This window comes from Ceratotherium simum, chromosome 20 (assembly GCF_057802395.1).
Source record: "Ceratotherium simum simum isolate JZ-2026a chromosome 20, ASM5780239v1, whole genome shotgun sequence".
In the NCBI taxonomy this organism is placed as follows: Eukaryota; Metazoa; Chordata; class Mammalia; order Perissodactyla; family Rhinocerotidae; genus Ceratotherium; species Ceratotherium simum.
This window is the reverse complement of record NC_141919.1, coordinates 14,572,111-14,589,417: the sequence shown is the minus strand read 5'-3', so window position 1 is coordinate 14,589,417 and position 17,307 is coordinate 14,572,111. Positions and strand designations below refer to the sequence as shown.

The following is a 17,307-nucleotide window of genomic DNA, read 5'->3' as shown; positions in this document are numbered from 1 at the left end:
CACATGTATACTTTTTTCCCCAAAAAGTATGATTATTCCAGATATTCTGCATGTTCTATACATACTGTTCTACAATGTGCTCCTACCTCATAATACAGCATAGACTCCCTCTTGTCTCAGTGAATATAAACCCTGCTCATTTTTAAAAGTAGCCCTAGAGTATTCCATTTTACTGATGTCTTTTAGTTTATCAATCCCATAGCAATGGAAATTCAGTTTTATCCCATTTTGTTGTTGTTCCTTACAAAGAATTTGCTTCAGTAAGTTTCTTCATACAGGTATCTTACCTCGTTTGTGCACATATTGCTGTAGGTTAACTTTCTGGCAGTGGAATGCTGGGTCAGAGGATATAAGCACTTAAAGTTTTTATGGACATTTTTGTCCTCGAATATATCATACCAAAATATATGAGTACTTCTTTCCTGTCAAAAACACTGGAAGTTATCAAAGTTTTCAACCCTTGACAATTCAGGGCGAAACTCGTCTCTTTGTTGTTTTAATCTGCATTTCTTTAATTATTAAAGAAGATGAGAATTTTTAAGTGTTTATGGGCTACTTATAGTTCTCTTACTGACAGGAAGGCACTTGTTAAGTCCTTTGCCTACTGTGGTCCTTATCAAGTTGTTGGAGTTCTTTATACAGAAGTTTTTCACATATTGCGATTATTTTCCTGCCCTATGCTTAGGTTTTAAATTTGTAATTTTTTCCCAGATAGAAATATATTTTTATATAGCTGACTCTAATTTTTATCTTTATTTTTTTCATTTATTTAATTTTGTGAGGAAGATTAGCCCTGAGCTGACATCCGATGCCAATCCTCCTCTTTTTTGCTGACGAAGATTGGCCCTGGGCTAACATCTGTGCCCATCTTCCTCTACTTTATATGGGATGCCACCACAACATGCCTTGACAAGCGGTGCGTCAGTGAGCACCTGGGATCCGAACCTGCGAACCCCGGGCCACTGAAGCGAGTGCGCGCACTTAACCACTGCGCCACCGGGCCGGCCCCCTGCACTTTATTTTTCAGAAATAGTATTATTATTCATTTTAGTATAAAAGTTTGAGGCTGGATCTTTTTATGGAATGTTATTCCTAATGTTTCAGAGAGTGAGAGCTGGCAAGTTTCTGGGGCTCCTTCTCCTTGCCCATCTCTTCTGATCGATGTAAATAAATTTTTAAAAAGAATGATATAAGAGCGAGGGGTAGAGTAAATTCTCTAAGGTTGCTCATTTCTAGAAGTCAATAATATAAGCTAGTAAGAAGTACAGATAGTTTTATTTATTCCCTTGAATTAACAATATCTTCCTGATCTTAATAATTCTTCTGCTATAACTATAAATTACCATTCACCCCCCAGCCATCATTTTCTCACTATTTTCAAAATTTTCAGGTCTCATTTAACTCCATATCCCCAGGCCCTCCAAATTTAATTTTTGGTCTCATGAGCTCTTCACTAAGAAATGCCTGATTTTTTGTCTCCTTTTCTTCATCACAAGCTTTTCTCCCTGGAGACTATTGAAGTCAATTAAGCCCTGGCACACAGAGGGGATGTCAACTTGAACATCTTCTTTTGTCTTTTGTGAGATAATGTAAACACAAGCTCTGAACATCCTGTGCTGTACAGACCGCAGTGGAGAATCCATTGTTGGTGCTCATTAAGGACTCACTAGAGATAACGTCAGCTGTGGCCTTCTGGTAGGAACACACACAGGTGAAAGGTGACTAGCTTTCTAGATTATGATCTTGCACTGATAAGGTGAATAATCTTAGAAGACATTATGTTTGAACTTTTTTTTGGTACACAGTTAAGAAGTCTTTAAAGTTCTTTCGGTGACAAAGAGCAGGCAGGCAGTTAATTCGAGTGTAAAAACTCAGCATACAAAAGTATAAAGAAAAATCATCCTTTCAGACGACACCATTATGGCATAAAGTTGCTTGTGGGTAAAACAAAATAGGCTTAACACTTGGTTAGTTTATATGCAGAGTTAAAACACGGAATTGATTTTACAAGCTGGTTGCCTGCAGGCTGTGAAAATAATGGAACACTGTAGATAGGAAGTTAAATGAAGTGACTCTGATTATCTGGGAAAAATGTTAGAGCACCTTATTCACATAGAAAACTGTCTGTCATCGGTGGTTAGTTTTAGAAAAGATAACTTAAATGCGGTCACTAAATATCACTTAGGAGACTAGCAAGAAAAAATATGAGTATATGAGTATTTCTTATAACAGTCTTAAAAACATTCAGGCTAAAATTCTTTACCATTTTTTCATTTCCATTATGAAATGCCTTTGCTGAGATCTGAATTATGGTAAAAATTACTTTGCAATTGGTTAGGAAAACAGAAATAGGTCATCATTTTTTCTTGGATATTTTTAAATTTCTTGGATTAGTATAATAAAGTATTTTAAAAAAAAGCTCAGATCTCCCTTAATGTGAAAGATTGACCTCCTAAATCCTTCATTATCTACATATTTCTGGTATCTTTGGCAATTGTAAATATCAAAGGAAAGCAAGCCTTAATTATATTGGTACTTTGAATGATATTTTCCAACTATTTGGACACAATTATTAAAGAAAATTGCTGGGAAGTGAAGATCAACTTAACATCTTTTGATAGTGAGATTCAAAAACTTTCTGTAAGCAAAGTCACATTACGGGCAAATAATCTGCCAGGAATGTTTGGTCATCAGCTACCCAATAAAACAGGCGAATGGCATGCAAGTCCTTCAAGCACTTGGTGAAGGAAGAGCCTTCAAGCCATGAAAATGGCCCGAAAAAGGACGGGTGAGTGTGAGGTGGGCTATCAGGCTTGGCTTCAGGTATGTGAGCCTGATCTAGTAAAAGACCCTCCCCTATTCATTGCCAGTATGTTTATGGAGAAGCAGCATGGCCCAGGAGTCAAGGACCACAACTCAGGGTTTGAATGCTGGCTCTGACATTACTCACTGTGTGACCTTAGGTAAATTATTTAACCTCTCTGTGCCTCAGTGTTCTCATCTTAAAATGGGGGAAACATAGTACCTATTCATAGAGTTGACATGAGGATTAAAGTAGTTAATATACATAAAACACCTAGCACGGATCCTGGCACATAGTAAGCACTATGAAAGTGTTCATTAAATAAAATAAATTACCAACCAAACGCTTTCAAAACACTGTGCCTTAAAAACTCCAGTTTTGTTTAGAACGTATATGCCTAGTTCAAAACGCTCACAGAAGAAACCCAAAAAACATGCAGTATTAATTTCATACTTTGGGACTAAAATGTATTCCCTCCCTCTTATACAGTTGGTTATCTATATCTGCATGTTTATAAAATATAACTATTCAAATATACTTTGTGTTTTCAATGTTTAATGTTTCAATGTTTAATGTTTTTGTTTGTTTAAAAGAATGTATGAACATTTATCTTTCATTTTAAAATAAGGATGGACTTTAAAATTCGACTTATGTTAAAATTCTGTCCTTTCAATTTAAGACCTAAAAGTAGGGTTGTGGCTGTTAAACCGGCTCTTTCAACATAACTGTGTCAACTAAAGAAAAAGAACTATGTCAGCAAGTGGCAGCTTTAATTACCAGTTTTCTCAGCCACCACCACTTTGCTTGGCAGTCTTACTATTTATAAAAATAAAAGGTTCAGATGTGGTGTGACACAGCTCTCTGGGGCCACAGGGAAGTACAGGGGGAGGGGAGGGAGGGACCAGCAGGGTCAGGCCACAGCTGTCTTCTGTGGGACTTTAAGTTAAGGCGTGATTCTTACACGTGAGAAGATATTAACAGGACAAGGGCTGAGGCAGCTGGGTGGTTGGAGGAGCCGGGGAGGAGTCTCTGAGATGGCAGAAAAGAACAGGAATTCAAGACTTCTTTCATTTCCTATCTGTGTGTTGCAACTTACAGGGTCAAATACCCAGATAATGACAGAAATTCATGAACACGACAAAAATGCAATATAAACTCTGCTTCAACATAATAAACAGTAGAACAAGTAGTTGAGCCACTTCCGTTGTTTTAACTTGAGAAAATCAAGCTTTGTGAAGGCAGGTCTGAATCTGTGCTGGTCACGGCTTTGGCCTCCGTGGCTCAATGACCATTGGTTGCATTAATTAACTAATTGGATGAATTTTCTAATTATGTTCTCCTATGAATGACACTGCTGGAATTAGCATGGCTCTGAAAGGCTGGGCATCATTTAATTGTGGTATTTCTTTTTAAGCAATTTCAAAGAAGATTTAAAAATTTTTTAAAGGAAAATTGTGAAGAAAATTTTTAACTTTAAGAAGAATTTCTACAGGGCCGGCCCTGTGGCTTAGCAGTTAAGTACGTGCGCTCTGCTACTGGCGGCCCGGGTTCGGATCCCGGGCGCGCACCGACGTACTGCTTCTCCAGCCATGCTGAGGCCACGTCCCACAAATAGCAGCTAAAAGGATGTGCTGCTATGACATACAATTATCTACTGGGGCTTTGGGGAAAAAAAGGAGGAGGATTGGCGATGGATGTCAGCTCAGAGCCGGTCTTCCTCAGCAAAAAGAGGAGGATTAGCATGGATGTTAGCTCAGGGCTGATCTTCCTCACAAAAAAAAAAAAAAAGAAGAAGAATTTCTACAATATATCAAAGCAATAGCTGCGGCCAGGATTCTCTCACTTTCAATGTCAAATATGATAAAGTCAGAGGATGCCACCCTGTAAAACAGAAACTACATAATGTCAGTTTTTATTTTTTATTATTTATTTATTTATTTTTTTTAGGAAGATCTGCCCTGAGCTAACATCTGCCAATCCTCTTCTTTTTGCTGAGGAAGACTGGCCCTGGGCTAACATCCATGCCTATCTTCCTCCACTTTATGTGGGACGCCACCACAGCATGGCTTGACAAGCAGTGCGTCAGTGCACGCCTGGGATCCGAACCGGCGAACCCCGGGCCACCTCAGCAGAGCGCGCGCACTTAACCACTTGTGCCACGGGGCCAGCCCCAATGCCAGTTTTTAAAGCAAATGCTTTGTATTTGTACATATTTCTTAACAAACTCAATTTCACTGAGCAAGAGAAAGAACTAAAATGAGACTGATATTCATATCAGGAGTGTCAGTGTTTGATCCAGCAACTTTTAATTTTCTTCCTTTTTATTCTTCCTCCACCACATCCTACCCCATCCTGCCTTTCTTCCTACTTTACTGGAGATACACCAACAAACATAATCAAGTCCCTGCCCTTGTGGAGCAGACATTCTAGTGGGAAGAGAAAGACAATAAGTGTTGGCAATAAATAGTTCCATGATATGATTTTAATTAGTGACACATGGAAAATAAAATGAATACTGGGATAGAGAGTGACTGGGTGGTGGGGGTGGGGAACCCCTTTGATTACAGAGGTCAGGGAAGGCCTCTCTGAGGAGATGACATCTGATTAAGATCTGAATAAAGAGAAGGAGCCAGCCAGGTAAGGATCTGCGGGAAATAACATTCCAGACAGAGGGAGCTTGTACAAAGAAACCGGTAAACTCTGATTTCTCGGCTTCAAATTTTATCTTCCAGATTAAATTCTCCTTCTCTGCAAACCCAGCCCCAATTTTCTTATAACACAACACGGGACAGCTTTCTCTCAGCTCCAGCGCCTAGCACAAAGCCTGGCAGAGAGTAGGGGTTTAACAAAGAAGCAATGACTATGTGTGACCTCAGTGAACCATACCTGTTCTGTCAAGCTCTGGACTGTCAATCATGGCCCCTTATGACCTGAGAGACAAACAGAAACTTCCAGAAATCACAGAAAGGAGTCACCAGCAATAAAATGGGAGGTTTGTTCCTCATACCACTTAGATAATCTTTCACTTTCCATTTAACTTTGGTCTTGCCAACTTGGCGACTTACCATGCCCAGTATACTCAAAAGAATCTGCTTCATCAGGGGTATCGAGTTCATCCACATTGATATCGATTTCATCTGGACTGTCCAGGTTATCATCAGACAGAATAGACCCTTCACTTTGGTCCAGAGAAAGATTGATATTTGGGGCTGTGAGCTTGATTCTCTGAGGATGACTGCCATTAAGATCCAGAGAATTAGGAGGTTCTAAAGAAGAAAAAGAATAGCAACATCAAGTATCAGACCACGTACATGGCTCCCAAGAGTGGGTGAGGGCCCCAGGGAAAAACATTTTTAAGGTCCTCTCAGTAAAGGCAGACCTGCTAAAACTCCTTATATGTGATTTGGACCCACTTCTTGACCAGCAGCCCTCAGTACTGGCTTGCCCCAGCCCCGTCAGCCCTGGCCATGTAGAAATAGGAAGCGAGAGCCATTGCTGAATGGGCAGAAACTAGTTTTTAGAATTGCCCTGTTCAGGTTTGAGAACCTGACACTGATATAATACTAAATTGAATTGAATTTTTATAGTGCATATTGCATAAGAAAAACAGTTCAGCTTACATGTATCTTATAATGGTTCGTGTAGACTTTGCTCCCATGGAATGGAGGATAAGAACTTTATCTGTTATGTTCTCAGATACTCCCCAAATACTTTTCTTCAGTTCCTGACAACTCTGTGTATATGATCTGCTGTGATCTTTCTTTGGCTGGCATTCTTTTTTTTTTTTTTTAATTAAACTAGAGTTTCCTCCCAGATTACATTCTTTGATCAAGCAGTCACTACCCCCTATGCCAACATTGCTTGACGCTGGTTTCCACACCATAAGTGATAGTCTTCTGATATTAAGGCTCGTGGAAGCAGCTCCCATCCTTTCACAGTAATGTGCATCTTGCGTGTCATGTGCCTTTCACTTAACAGAAGCAGAGCTGGAGAAGTCATTTTTAACCATATTGATCCCAACTAAACAAGACAGCCTAAAATAGAACTTTCAGGATTCCTTATCACAAAATATTTTGAAGGCCATCTGGAATTTTAACTCTGGCCTTGTCCTAAGGAAGTTGACACTGTCTCTGTCATTGAGATTTTTTTTTCCTGTATGGAACATCACTTAAACTGTGTTCCATGTGATGTTTTTATGTATCACTTGAAAAAATTTCTATTGACCAATATGTTTGAAAAACATTGGGTTTCTATATTACAAGAATTCTCAGAGCAGTGCTGTCCAAAAGAATTTTTTATGATGACAGAAATGTTCTACATATGGTTATTGAGCACTTGAAATGAAGCTGGTGCAACTGAAGAACTGAACTTCTCAAATTTATTTTAAATTTTAATTAATTTAAATAGCCACATATAGTGAACGGCTACGATACGGGATAATCATGGCCTTAGTGTCTTTATTCTTCAAAAGTGCACTGTGAACCTTGAAGAGTGGAGTAGACATATGGTGGCTACCATGCTTATTTGGTCATAGAACATTTACAAATAATTATGTCACATGACTAGTATTTTGCAGAATGCACTTTAAATACTTGGACAGAAAAAAAAGTAATTGATTCCTTTCTTCCTACTAGATTCGAAGCTTGGCTGATAACATCTGGGTTCAGGATCTTGGTATGATCAGGAAGCTGGTACAGTGCAAAGGTACAAAATGGGAATCACATAGGTTGCAACTGAAAATTTTAAATTCCTTCTTGTATATGCCTTGGGTTGTAAACCTTTAGAGTGCAGGGTTTTTTTAAATAATTAGGATATTGAGCATTCTTCATATCACATTTCTAATCTTACACATTCTCACACTCAAGTATAAATTTGGTGAACTTAGATATTAGTTAGAATTTGGGGTTAGGATGTACAATAGGCAATTATCACAGGAACTGAAAACATTGGCAGATACAGCCGTGGCCCAGGAGATGAAGGTGGCCCACACCAGCGAGCATCAATATTCAAGTCAACTCTGAAATTAACCAAATCAAGCCTTACCCCTTCCTCACACATATTTTTTTTCTGCCTTCACTTTTATCACTGAAATCACAAGTTGGATGCATAGGAAATGGTTCTCTCACTGAATAATGAAAATCCTTGGATATAGAACAGTGCTGAGGGAAATGAACAAATGTTCCTCTCACCAGGCCTCATGTCTGCAGCATTGGGACTCAGTATTCCCTCCTCAAAGGGGATGTCCATTCCTACATCCTCTGACAGGAGTCTGAAAAAAGCAAAGCAAAGAGTGTAAAACATTATGTGGGATTTAATTTTCTTTGAAAAGGAAACCCAGAGATTCCAGGATAACATTTTCAACTCACTTGGAATAAACCAAGTACATGTACAGAATCCATTGTAAGTGGCCCCAAATTAGAATAGAGACTTTCTGCAGTTACTGTGAATGAGAACCGTGGATACCAATTTTACTCTGCCTACAGCGAGTCACTTTTCCTACCAGCTCACATAAGTAAACGCATACCACGTAAAAAAAACAGAAACAAGAATGGCAAATAACTAATAAAATATACTTAAGGGAGCATTTAATATCTATTTTTTCAACCAAAGAGACAATATATGTGCTTTGGAGTAAAGGCACACCTGACTTTGTAGATATCTCTTGCTCCATGTAAATTTGAGCATAATGCTGTGGACAGAGAAAAGCATACTCCACTGGCCTCATTTTCTTTATTTGTAAAATAGGGATATACCACCTACCTCACTGAGTTGTTGAAAGATAGAGCAATGAAGGTAAAGTACCTAACATTCCTGAGAAGGTATTGACTAATGCTATTTTCCTTCCTTCTTTGAATATTTAAAGATTCATTGTAAATTATATGTTGGTGAAGATGGTTCTGTCATGAGTTACCATCTCTTCTCTAATCAGTATTGAGCCCAGGACTGTTTATATTAGCCCACTTAGTAAGAGAAGCATGGGGGAATAGGAAAATACTGGAGAAAATTGTGACAAATCTACATGCTCTTGTAGGAAGCTGACCACTGTTCACAGTGAATTCCCCTTGACTTATTTTTATCTTCTGTCCCTTGTTCAGTAAATCGCCATTTATTGTGATAACATATTTTTCTTCTTGGCGGCTTCCATGTAATTTCACTTATCTAGGGTGAATCCTTGAGATGTAGGCACTAATCTAAATTTAAACATGATAGACCTTTGTGTTAAAGCTCTAAATTTAATCCCTCCCTCCTTCTCTTATTGAGACTTCTCTCCACCTCAGTCTGGGCCTACCAAACATTTGGAATTTACCTGGGTGATCAATTTCTCCAGGATCCAAGTCAAACCCCCTATTGTCAATAAAGCACTGTGATGAAAACAAAATTCTGCGTCTCTAGTGATAACTGTACTTACTTCATTTATTCAATAAATATGTATCGAGTGTCTACTATGTGCTAAGGATACACAGGAACAAAACAGGCCAACCTCACTCTTGTGATGGAGATGGGATGATGGGGTTAAATAATGATGACTATCACCAATAACTCAGTGCTGTTCCCAGAAGAGAAGTAAAGGCCTGTGTCTTTACCTGTCTACCCCACAGATCCCTTCAAAAACACAACCTCAGGGAGTTTCTTTCTCCATACACTTGCTGTGGCTTCCACCCTGTATGTTCTCTAAAATGGATCCTGCACCCTAGTGGAAAACCAGTGAGCAAGAGGTTGGCGTGTGAGTCAAAGGCAATAATGTATTGGCAGGAACAAGATAACCTGTGCCAAACCGAGACACCACTCGGTGGCAGCAAACCAAACTGTTGAGCCATAGAGGTGGGAGTGGTGAGCAACAACGAGGCCTGCACTAGGCCCCAGTTTTAAAAGTCCTGGGACCCAGAGGGATAGATTCTGGGCTTCCCTTTCTGACGCGGTTTTTCAGATTTCCTTACAATGGTCCCTTGTCATCTGAAGTAATCTGTGTGTGCTCTCCTTGACATCAACCCTGCAGAACCTGCAAAGTAGCAAAATGCTGCTGTTCAGAGCAGCTGGATTCCAATCTTAGTTCTATCACTTACTGTGTGTCATATGGCAAGTTATTTAATCTTTCTGTGCCTCAGTTTCCTCACCAATAGAAGAAGTGAGGTGAGGAATGCGCAATGTCTGGAAAAAATACTGAAAAAAATGTTATCTATTAATATTGTAGTTCTTTTTGCCATCTATTATAATTGCCTTCTCCACGAGCCTTGAAGCTTCATAAGGACAGGAACCGTGTCTGTCTTCCTTACTATCATGTCTTCAGCATCTGGTAGAAGTAAATACCCGATATGTGTTGGATTGAATTATTGAGCTTGAAATACTCTAAAGGCATATGTACATTATTTCTCTAGTCCTCTGCCTATGAGTCAACCTAAAACAAACAAAAAAAGGACATCATATCTCTACCTGCTTCACAGAGCACATAAGGGTGCTGGCCTTAGCTCCAAAATAAACATGAAGGGTTTTAAAATAGGTAGATGGTATCAGCCTTACATTTTTGTAGGTTTTGTTAACATTTGTAAGGTACAGGCAACATCGTGGGATAATTGAAAGAATCCTAGACATGAGGTGATAGTTCTGGGTTATAGTTCTCCTGTTAGTACTGACATGCTGATTAATCCTGAAAAAATTAGCTGACCACCTTTGTGATTTTAAATAGAGATAACAAATACCTAACGTCACAGTGACTACAAAGAATAAATGTATTACATATGAAAGTACTCTGTAAATCATAAAGCATTGACTAAGTTTAAGGTGTTACATTCCCTCATTTTAAACATAATATCAGGATCAGTGATGTAACTGAAGTGTGTGTCATGGTGGGACAAAACATAATTAAGGTCACTACGATTTGGGTATTAGCCTGGGCAAGGGAAAATTTCACTATTGCACAAGTCTCCATAGAGCCTAGAAGTGCCCTGAACTCACTGACGTTAGTGAATACAGCCTTTGTCTCGCAATGCTCCTTTGCAACACAGAGCAGAGACTCTGTTAAGAAGGTGCTAGAAAGCCAGTGGTGGCATGCATGAGGGAAGGGAAAAGTTGAAGGCTGTGATCAGGGATGATCAGAGGAGAGGGACTCTCACACACCCATGGATATTACAGAAGGCCATGGGGATGTTTTAGGAAACTCCAGGGACAGAGAAGGAAAGCTGAACCAGAACAGCCTAGAGGCAAACCTGGAAGAAACCCAAGTTGCACTCATTGTAAATACTTCAACCACACTCATGCATTAGGTCCATAAATATTTGTAGAAGGGAAGTGGCCAAACAGAGTGGTTGACGATTGAGCAGCATGAAGTTTTAGGATCAGTAACGGAGGCCTCTCGGGATCTGTTAGGTGACACATCAGTCCAGCGAAAAGGTAAGTATTTTACCTTCTCCATCCATAGCCACTACTTAATTTGGGGTTTTCTGTGTCCAGAACGGAGCTACAAAGAGGCTGAGGGGGGTGTAAATACAGGTCTGACTCTACTATGGCTGACCTCCCAAAGAGATTCTCAGCTCCACGTCCCCACCTAGAGGATGCATGCAGGACTGTTCATTTGCTGGATTGTTTTCTAATCATTATTGCTCTTCACCAAATATTTCTGGCTTTTGGCCTTTGGGCACATGGTAAAATTGTACTTTCCTGCTCTCCTTTGAAATTAGGGTGGCCACATCAGTTTCTTTGACAAATGAAATGAGAGTGGAGGTGGCAGGTGTCAATTCCAGGCAGAGAACTTAGGAGGAAGTGCCTAGAGTGCCATGTGCTCTTCCCTGCCTTGGTGGCTGTGGAGGGGCTCTGGCAGCCTGTGGCCCAGCAACTGTGAGGAGCAGAGGCCCCTACTAAAGCTCGTTGGATATGGGAACAAGACAGGAATTTTTGTTGTGTTTTGCCCTGAGATGTTGAGTTTCTTTGTTACCACATCCTAATCCAGCCCACTCTGACTAGTACAGCTGGCCTTTACTATTTGTTTTGAAGGGAATATCTGACTCACACTATGCCCTAATTTGGGTAACCCATTTCCCACATTCTCACCCCAGGCTCGTGTTGATGGTACACAGCTTCTTGTCTGGATTGCTAAAGCATGAAAGAATATTTTTTAAAATGAGGACAGGGGCTGTCCCGGTGGTGTAGTAATTGAGTTTGGCACGCTCTGCTTCGGCAGCCCAGGCTCATGGATTTGGTTCCCAGCGAATGGACCCACACCACTTGTCTGTCAGTGGCCATGCTGTGGTGGCAACCCATATACAAAATAGAGGAAAACTGGCACAGATGTTAGCTCAGGGCGAATCTTCCTCAGCAAAAAAAGAAAAAGAGGACAAAAGCTCAGAAGGGCATCAAATGCTTCCAAGAGTTCTATAAACTTGAATATTAATATATCACCTTTATGGTTTTTTGATAAACATCTAGCACTTGTCAATTTACTGAATACTTTTCTTTAAACTGACTTATTTTAGTTAAGTAAATTTATTTTGAAAGGAAGGTTTGTATCACTAGTATATATGGAAACCTAGAATCACTCACCTAAAATAAATAGTCATGTAAATTAAATATAATAAAAATAAGACAACGCCATTAAATTCAAGGTAGAAACCCCTGGGCTCTCACTCTAAGGCTCTCTCTCTTTGCTAGAAAAAAGAGATTAGAAAGTGTCTGGCAAGGTGTAATGCCACGTAACATTATAAATACAAAGAAATCCTGAATAAGATAGAACACCCCAAAAGTAATTACTACATTTCCAAACTTGAAAGAAACCAAGGGAAAACCCCCAGGTGCCAGAAATGAAGAGTTATTCTAGAAAGCTGATGAAAAGGTAGCCCACAGGGTTTTGGATTGGACATAGGCCTTAGGGGCCCACAGGAGAAGTGACCTCCAGGTGCTGGAAAGTCTTAGACCTAGAGTCTAAGTCTAAATAAGGCCTTGGACCTTAAAGAGCTGCCCCCTGAATGAAAAGAGGATGAGAACAAACTATCCTCTGGCCTTGGAAAGCACAGTCTGCTGGGAATCTTGGGTAGAAAATAACAAGCAAGTTATGAGAATTAGAGACACTACTTACATGCCAAGCATGTTTCAATTTACATTACCTGAATGATAGGGGAACTCAAGTCAAGAGATTAAAATCATCTAGGATCATTGAAGGCCTAGAGCCCTAGGGTTCCAGAAAAACAAATGTGAAACAACTCAGTAGTGCTACTTTTACAATCTAGGATTCACTGGAAATCCACTTAGGAGAAAGAAAAAAACCCTCTGAAAGATGAGCTCACACCAAAATAAAACACAAAAAAGCCCAAAACTACAAACTACACTAGGGAAAAAACACTATGAGGGATTGCCAAGAGACACAGTAAACAGAAGAATGAGCAATAAAAGTCCTAAAAAAAAAAAAAGGAACAACAGGAAAGAGATTGTAATGATTAAAGAACAATTTTTAAACCTTTGTTGTGTTAAAGCACTGAGATTTGGTGTTGCTTGTTAGAGAAGGTAGTGTCACTTACCCTGAGCAGCCATGCTGCTTAAAAAAAGGAACATCTAAAAATAATAATGCAGAAGTGTTGACAATAAAGTGATATAAAAAGGAATAGAAAAATTTTAACCACAGGAAAGCAAGTGTCTCAATACTAATGTCAAACAAAGCAGACTTTAGGTGGAAAAGCATTATTAAGGCTTAAGAAAGTTATTATTTCATGATAAAAGGAATAATTCTTCACAAGATGTAATAATCCAGAGCTAACATGCTTTTAACAACACAGCCCAAAAATAAATAAAACAAAAACTGAATATAAATTATAAAGAGAAATTAATTTCATAGGAGAAAATTTGAATATACTTCTCAAGAATTTATAAATCAATCTGAAAAAATGCATAAAGATATAGAAGATGTGAATAATGTAATAGTATAGCTTGATCTAATGGAGAGATCTGCACTCAATAAAAATACACAATTTTTTCAAACTCACAAAAACTGACTATGTAGAATATATCATAAAATACCAAAAGTCAGTATCACATGTACCATATTCTCTGACTTCAGAGCCATACATCTAGAAATCAATCCTAAAACGACAGTTTGGAAACTGAAAAACACATTTATAAGTAACTGAACAATACAGCCCTATGTATCAAAACTTGTGGAAGCAGCTAAAGAAATTCTCAGAGGCAAATAAATAGCCTTGAGTTCAGGTACTAGAAAATAAAATGGACTGAGTTAGCTAAGGGTTCAACTCAACCCAGGAAGTTGGAAAAAGAACCATGTGCTTATGTGAATCAATGTTATTTATACTAAATCTGTGCACCCCTCTAATGATCATAATCCACCAACTGGGGGAACAGTGACATAAATGGAATTCTCCAATTTGAGAATGGATCCCATGTGTAATAGTAGATTTTGTGGTTCTGGTACTTATGCTTCTCACAGTAGCATGGTAGCCCTGACACCACAGAGTGAAGGACCACAAAGGCAAAACTTTTGATGTAGTTAAAGGCACCCCCTTTCCTTTAGACCAGCTACAAAGGCAAGCCCATTCTACATTTTACATCCCTCCAGCATTTCTGAATCTGGAGGGATTTAATTGTTGCTGTGGGATTAGCCTTGCCTGAGATCAGGTTCTTTTTAATAGGAAATGAGCAGTGAACCAAGACTTGGCACACACACAGAGAAAGCATTTCTAGACAGTAATGTTTCCTGACAGGCACGGACACCCAGCAGCAGGCAGTGCCCCTTCTGGGGAATAATCATTCTTATAAGACTGGCCACTAAAAAATATAGCTCCATAGAAGTATGGTAGTAGGTTAAGATGTTAATTGTTCTTTAGAAAAATATGGGATGATTATGCTGATATATTTTGGAAAAATGATTACATGAAGACAAAGTTCCTTTATGTCCGAGTTCCTAAAATTCTCCTGGCTTCCTTCTAGTCAAGTAAGATATACTGCACTGATAAAGTTGCTATCTTTAGACATGGAGATAAAAAGAAAAAAGAAAAAAACAAACAAAACCTTTCATGAGGTGCTGGCCTTCCTTTGTTAAGTACATAAATTAGCCTTTTAAGCCCAATGGTTGGAGGATTGCCATTTCAGGATTCTTGTCTGATAAAGCAGGCAGCACAATTTAAGGAAAGAGTACACGCCACTGTGAACCCCTAGGTGCTTATCGAATTACCCAACTAGGAGGCAAGACGGAGGCTGCAGTGGGTTTCACACTCAGCTTAATCAAGCTGATACCAAGGAAAGGATGGGAGCTTAAGTCCCACAACAGGAAGCAGGGTTTGAGCCCAAGAAATGAGGCTCTTGGCAACAACCGGCTACCCAGCTGGGCCTCACTCACCTTGGAACAGATAAGCACTGTGGTCCCTAGAAGCCAGCCGCTGAGGCAGAGAAAGAAGGGGGTGAGAATAGGGAAAGTAGATGACAGCAAACAAAAGGAAGAGAAGCACTGGGCATTCACCCAGTTACCACCTTCTCTAGGGATTTTGCAAAACCCACAAACCACAGCCATCTGTTCTCAGGTTCTCAGAGGAGAGGGACACATTGTGGGCTCCTTCCACAGGGCTAGATTCTAAAAATCTGCACGTAGCAAAAATCACTTGTAGTAGATGTGACCCTTGGGTAAGTTCTTGAATTGTTGCCTGAATTATAGCATATGTGGTTTTGTGTACAAAATTCTTTACAGTAAATCTTATGAACACTAAAGTCTGAGGAACACGGAGCAGGAATAGAAGGAAAGCCTCAATAACATTTCAGTCACTTGCTTTTCAGATTATAAGTAAATCTTTGGTTGTGAATCTGGATGCATGGAGGGCAGGCACGGCCTCGCATGTGGTGGAGACGAATAAATGACTATTGAACAACATCCTTCTTTACAGATGTGAAGATGCCCTGCTCTTCTGGGAAAGTGCTCCTCATAATGTCCCGCCACATACAGGAACTTGAACATCAAAATTCTCTACCAACAAATTACTTTTGACAATAAGTTAAGCTTTTGTGAAAACATAATTCAGAAATTTAGGTGGCTCTTACAGAAGTGACATTACAAAGAAGTAATCACTCTAAACATATTAGGTAAAGTCCACCCAGTGTTGATTTTACCGTGTCCTCTCCCTTCACAATAAAAGCTCCTCTCTGACGATAGCAGGGATAATAGGAGCAGCTGCAGGTGGGCGTGGCTAAGCAAGGATGGGGTTCTTACCAAGGGAGGGGGAAGAGGAGTGGGCCTGTTTGTCTTCAGAATTGAAGACAGTCTTCAGTGCCAGGGCAGCAGCTTCTAGGATGGCCAAGTGACGGGCATCTTAGGACAGGCTCCTGCGACCCTGCGCACTCCCCACTTCAGCAGCTCAGCTCCACCTGGAATTTCTCCTTTGTGCAGACCAGTCCGTAGATGCCTCCCTGTCCTACCTTCCTGCCCAAGGAAATACGCTCACAAGGGGTCCCCTCCTCCACACTGCAATACAATGGCTGCACCGTCTTAGTTTTACTTCCTTCCCCTCAGTCATTCAAGAGCATGGACAATCTGGCCCCAGAAATATGAGCAACAGAAGCCTACCTAGATACTCTTCCAACTGCTGCACGAGCAATTCTATCTGCTGATCTGCAGGGCGTGGCAGAAGTCTAAGTCTTTGACTTCTCTAGAGCCGGGATCAGCAAAGTTTTTCTGTAAAGGGCCAGATACTAAATATGTTAGGCTTTGCAGGCCATACAGTCTCTGTCACAACTACTCGACTCTGTCGAAGCACAACAGTAGCCATAAACAACATGTAAATGAAAGGGCATGGCTGTGTTCCAGGAAAACTTTAGGTACCAAAACAGGTGGCAGACTGGATTTGACCTGGGGCCATAGTTTGCTGACTTCTTCTCTAGATGAAAACAACTTGAGTAAAACATCATTTCTCAAAGTTGGATATATATATATATATATGTAAAAAATTGTGATGCTTTAATGTTTTGTGCAAGTGGCACCCCCAAATATGGTTGTGTGAGTACAAAGAGCATAAGTGGAGGTATAGTTTGGGGCTGTATTTATCAAAATTTTAAATGCAGATAGTCTTTGACCAGCTAGTCTAAGAATATATAGAGCAGAATACTCACAAATATATACTAAGATATATGTAAAAAGATGTTCACTGTAAAAAAACAACTGGTTGTTTGAATTTGATGGTGATACAAACATGATACAGTTTAAATTTTCTCTAATCACCACTATCCCAACTGTGCTATGTTGAATCTCTTTTCCCTACTTCATGTTATCTTGTCACTTTCAGTTATTAAAATCCAATTCAGTTTAAAACCACTAATTTCTCATCGTAAAATCTTATCTCTTTCACTCTCCTTGCTGGTACTGGCCAAAGCTGTGTCTCAGGGAACTCGGGGTAGGAAGGGCTCCTGCATCCTCTGACTCCAGCACCCTAGATCCAGAGAAGGGGCTGGGAGGGTGGGGTGGGGTGGAGCTGGGAGGGGCTGGACAGTTCTTTCACTCCTCTTCCCAGCCCCTCCCTCTGTTC

General features: G+C 39.9%; 1 protein-coding gene and 1 long non-coding RNA gene across 14 annotated transcripts in view; one reads left to right on the top strand and one right to left on the bottom strand.

Annotated features, from left to right (window-relative positions):
• Positions 1–17,307, bottom strand: part of PRUNE2 (prune homolog 2 with BCH domain) — a 346,173-nt gene that overhangs the window by 30,097 nt on the left and 298,769 nt on the right. For all 13 annotated transcript variants that reach the window (XM_087444459.1, XM_087444456.1, XM_087444458.1 and 10 more), the window contains 2 exons: positions 7,993–8,072; positions 5,869–6,069 (listed from right to left, as the gene is read on the bottom strand). In XM_087444459.1, coding sequence (XP_087300585.1) covers positions 5,869–6,069; positions 7,993–8,072 — 281 coding nt within the window. The remainder of the gene's footprint in view (positions 1–5,868; positions 6,070–7,992; positions 8,073–17,307) is intronic.
• The window catches only part of LOC147914366 (uncharacterized), a 126,051-nt gene that overhangs the window by 98,669 nt on the left and 10,075 nt on the right, over positions 1–17,307 (top strand). The gene's annotated exons all lie outside the window — the stretch shown is intronic.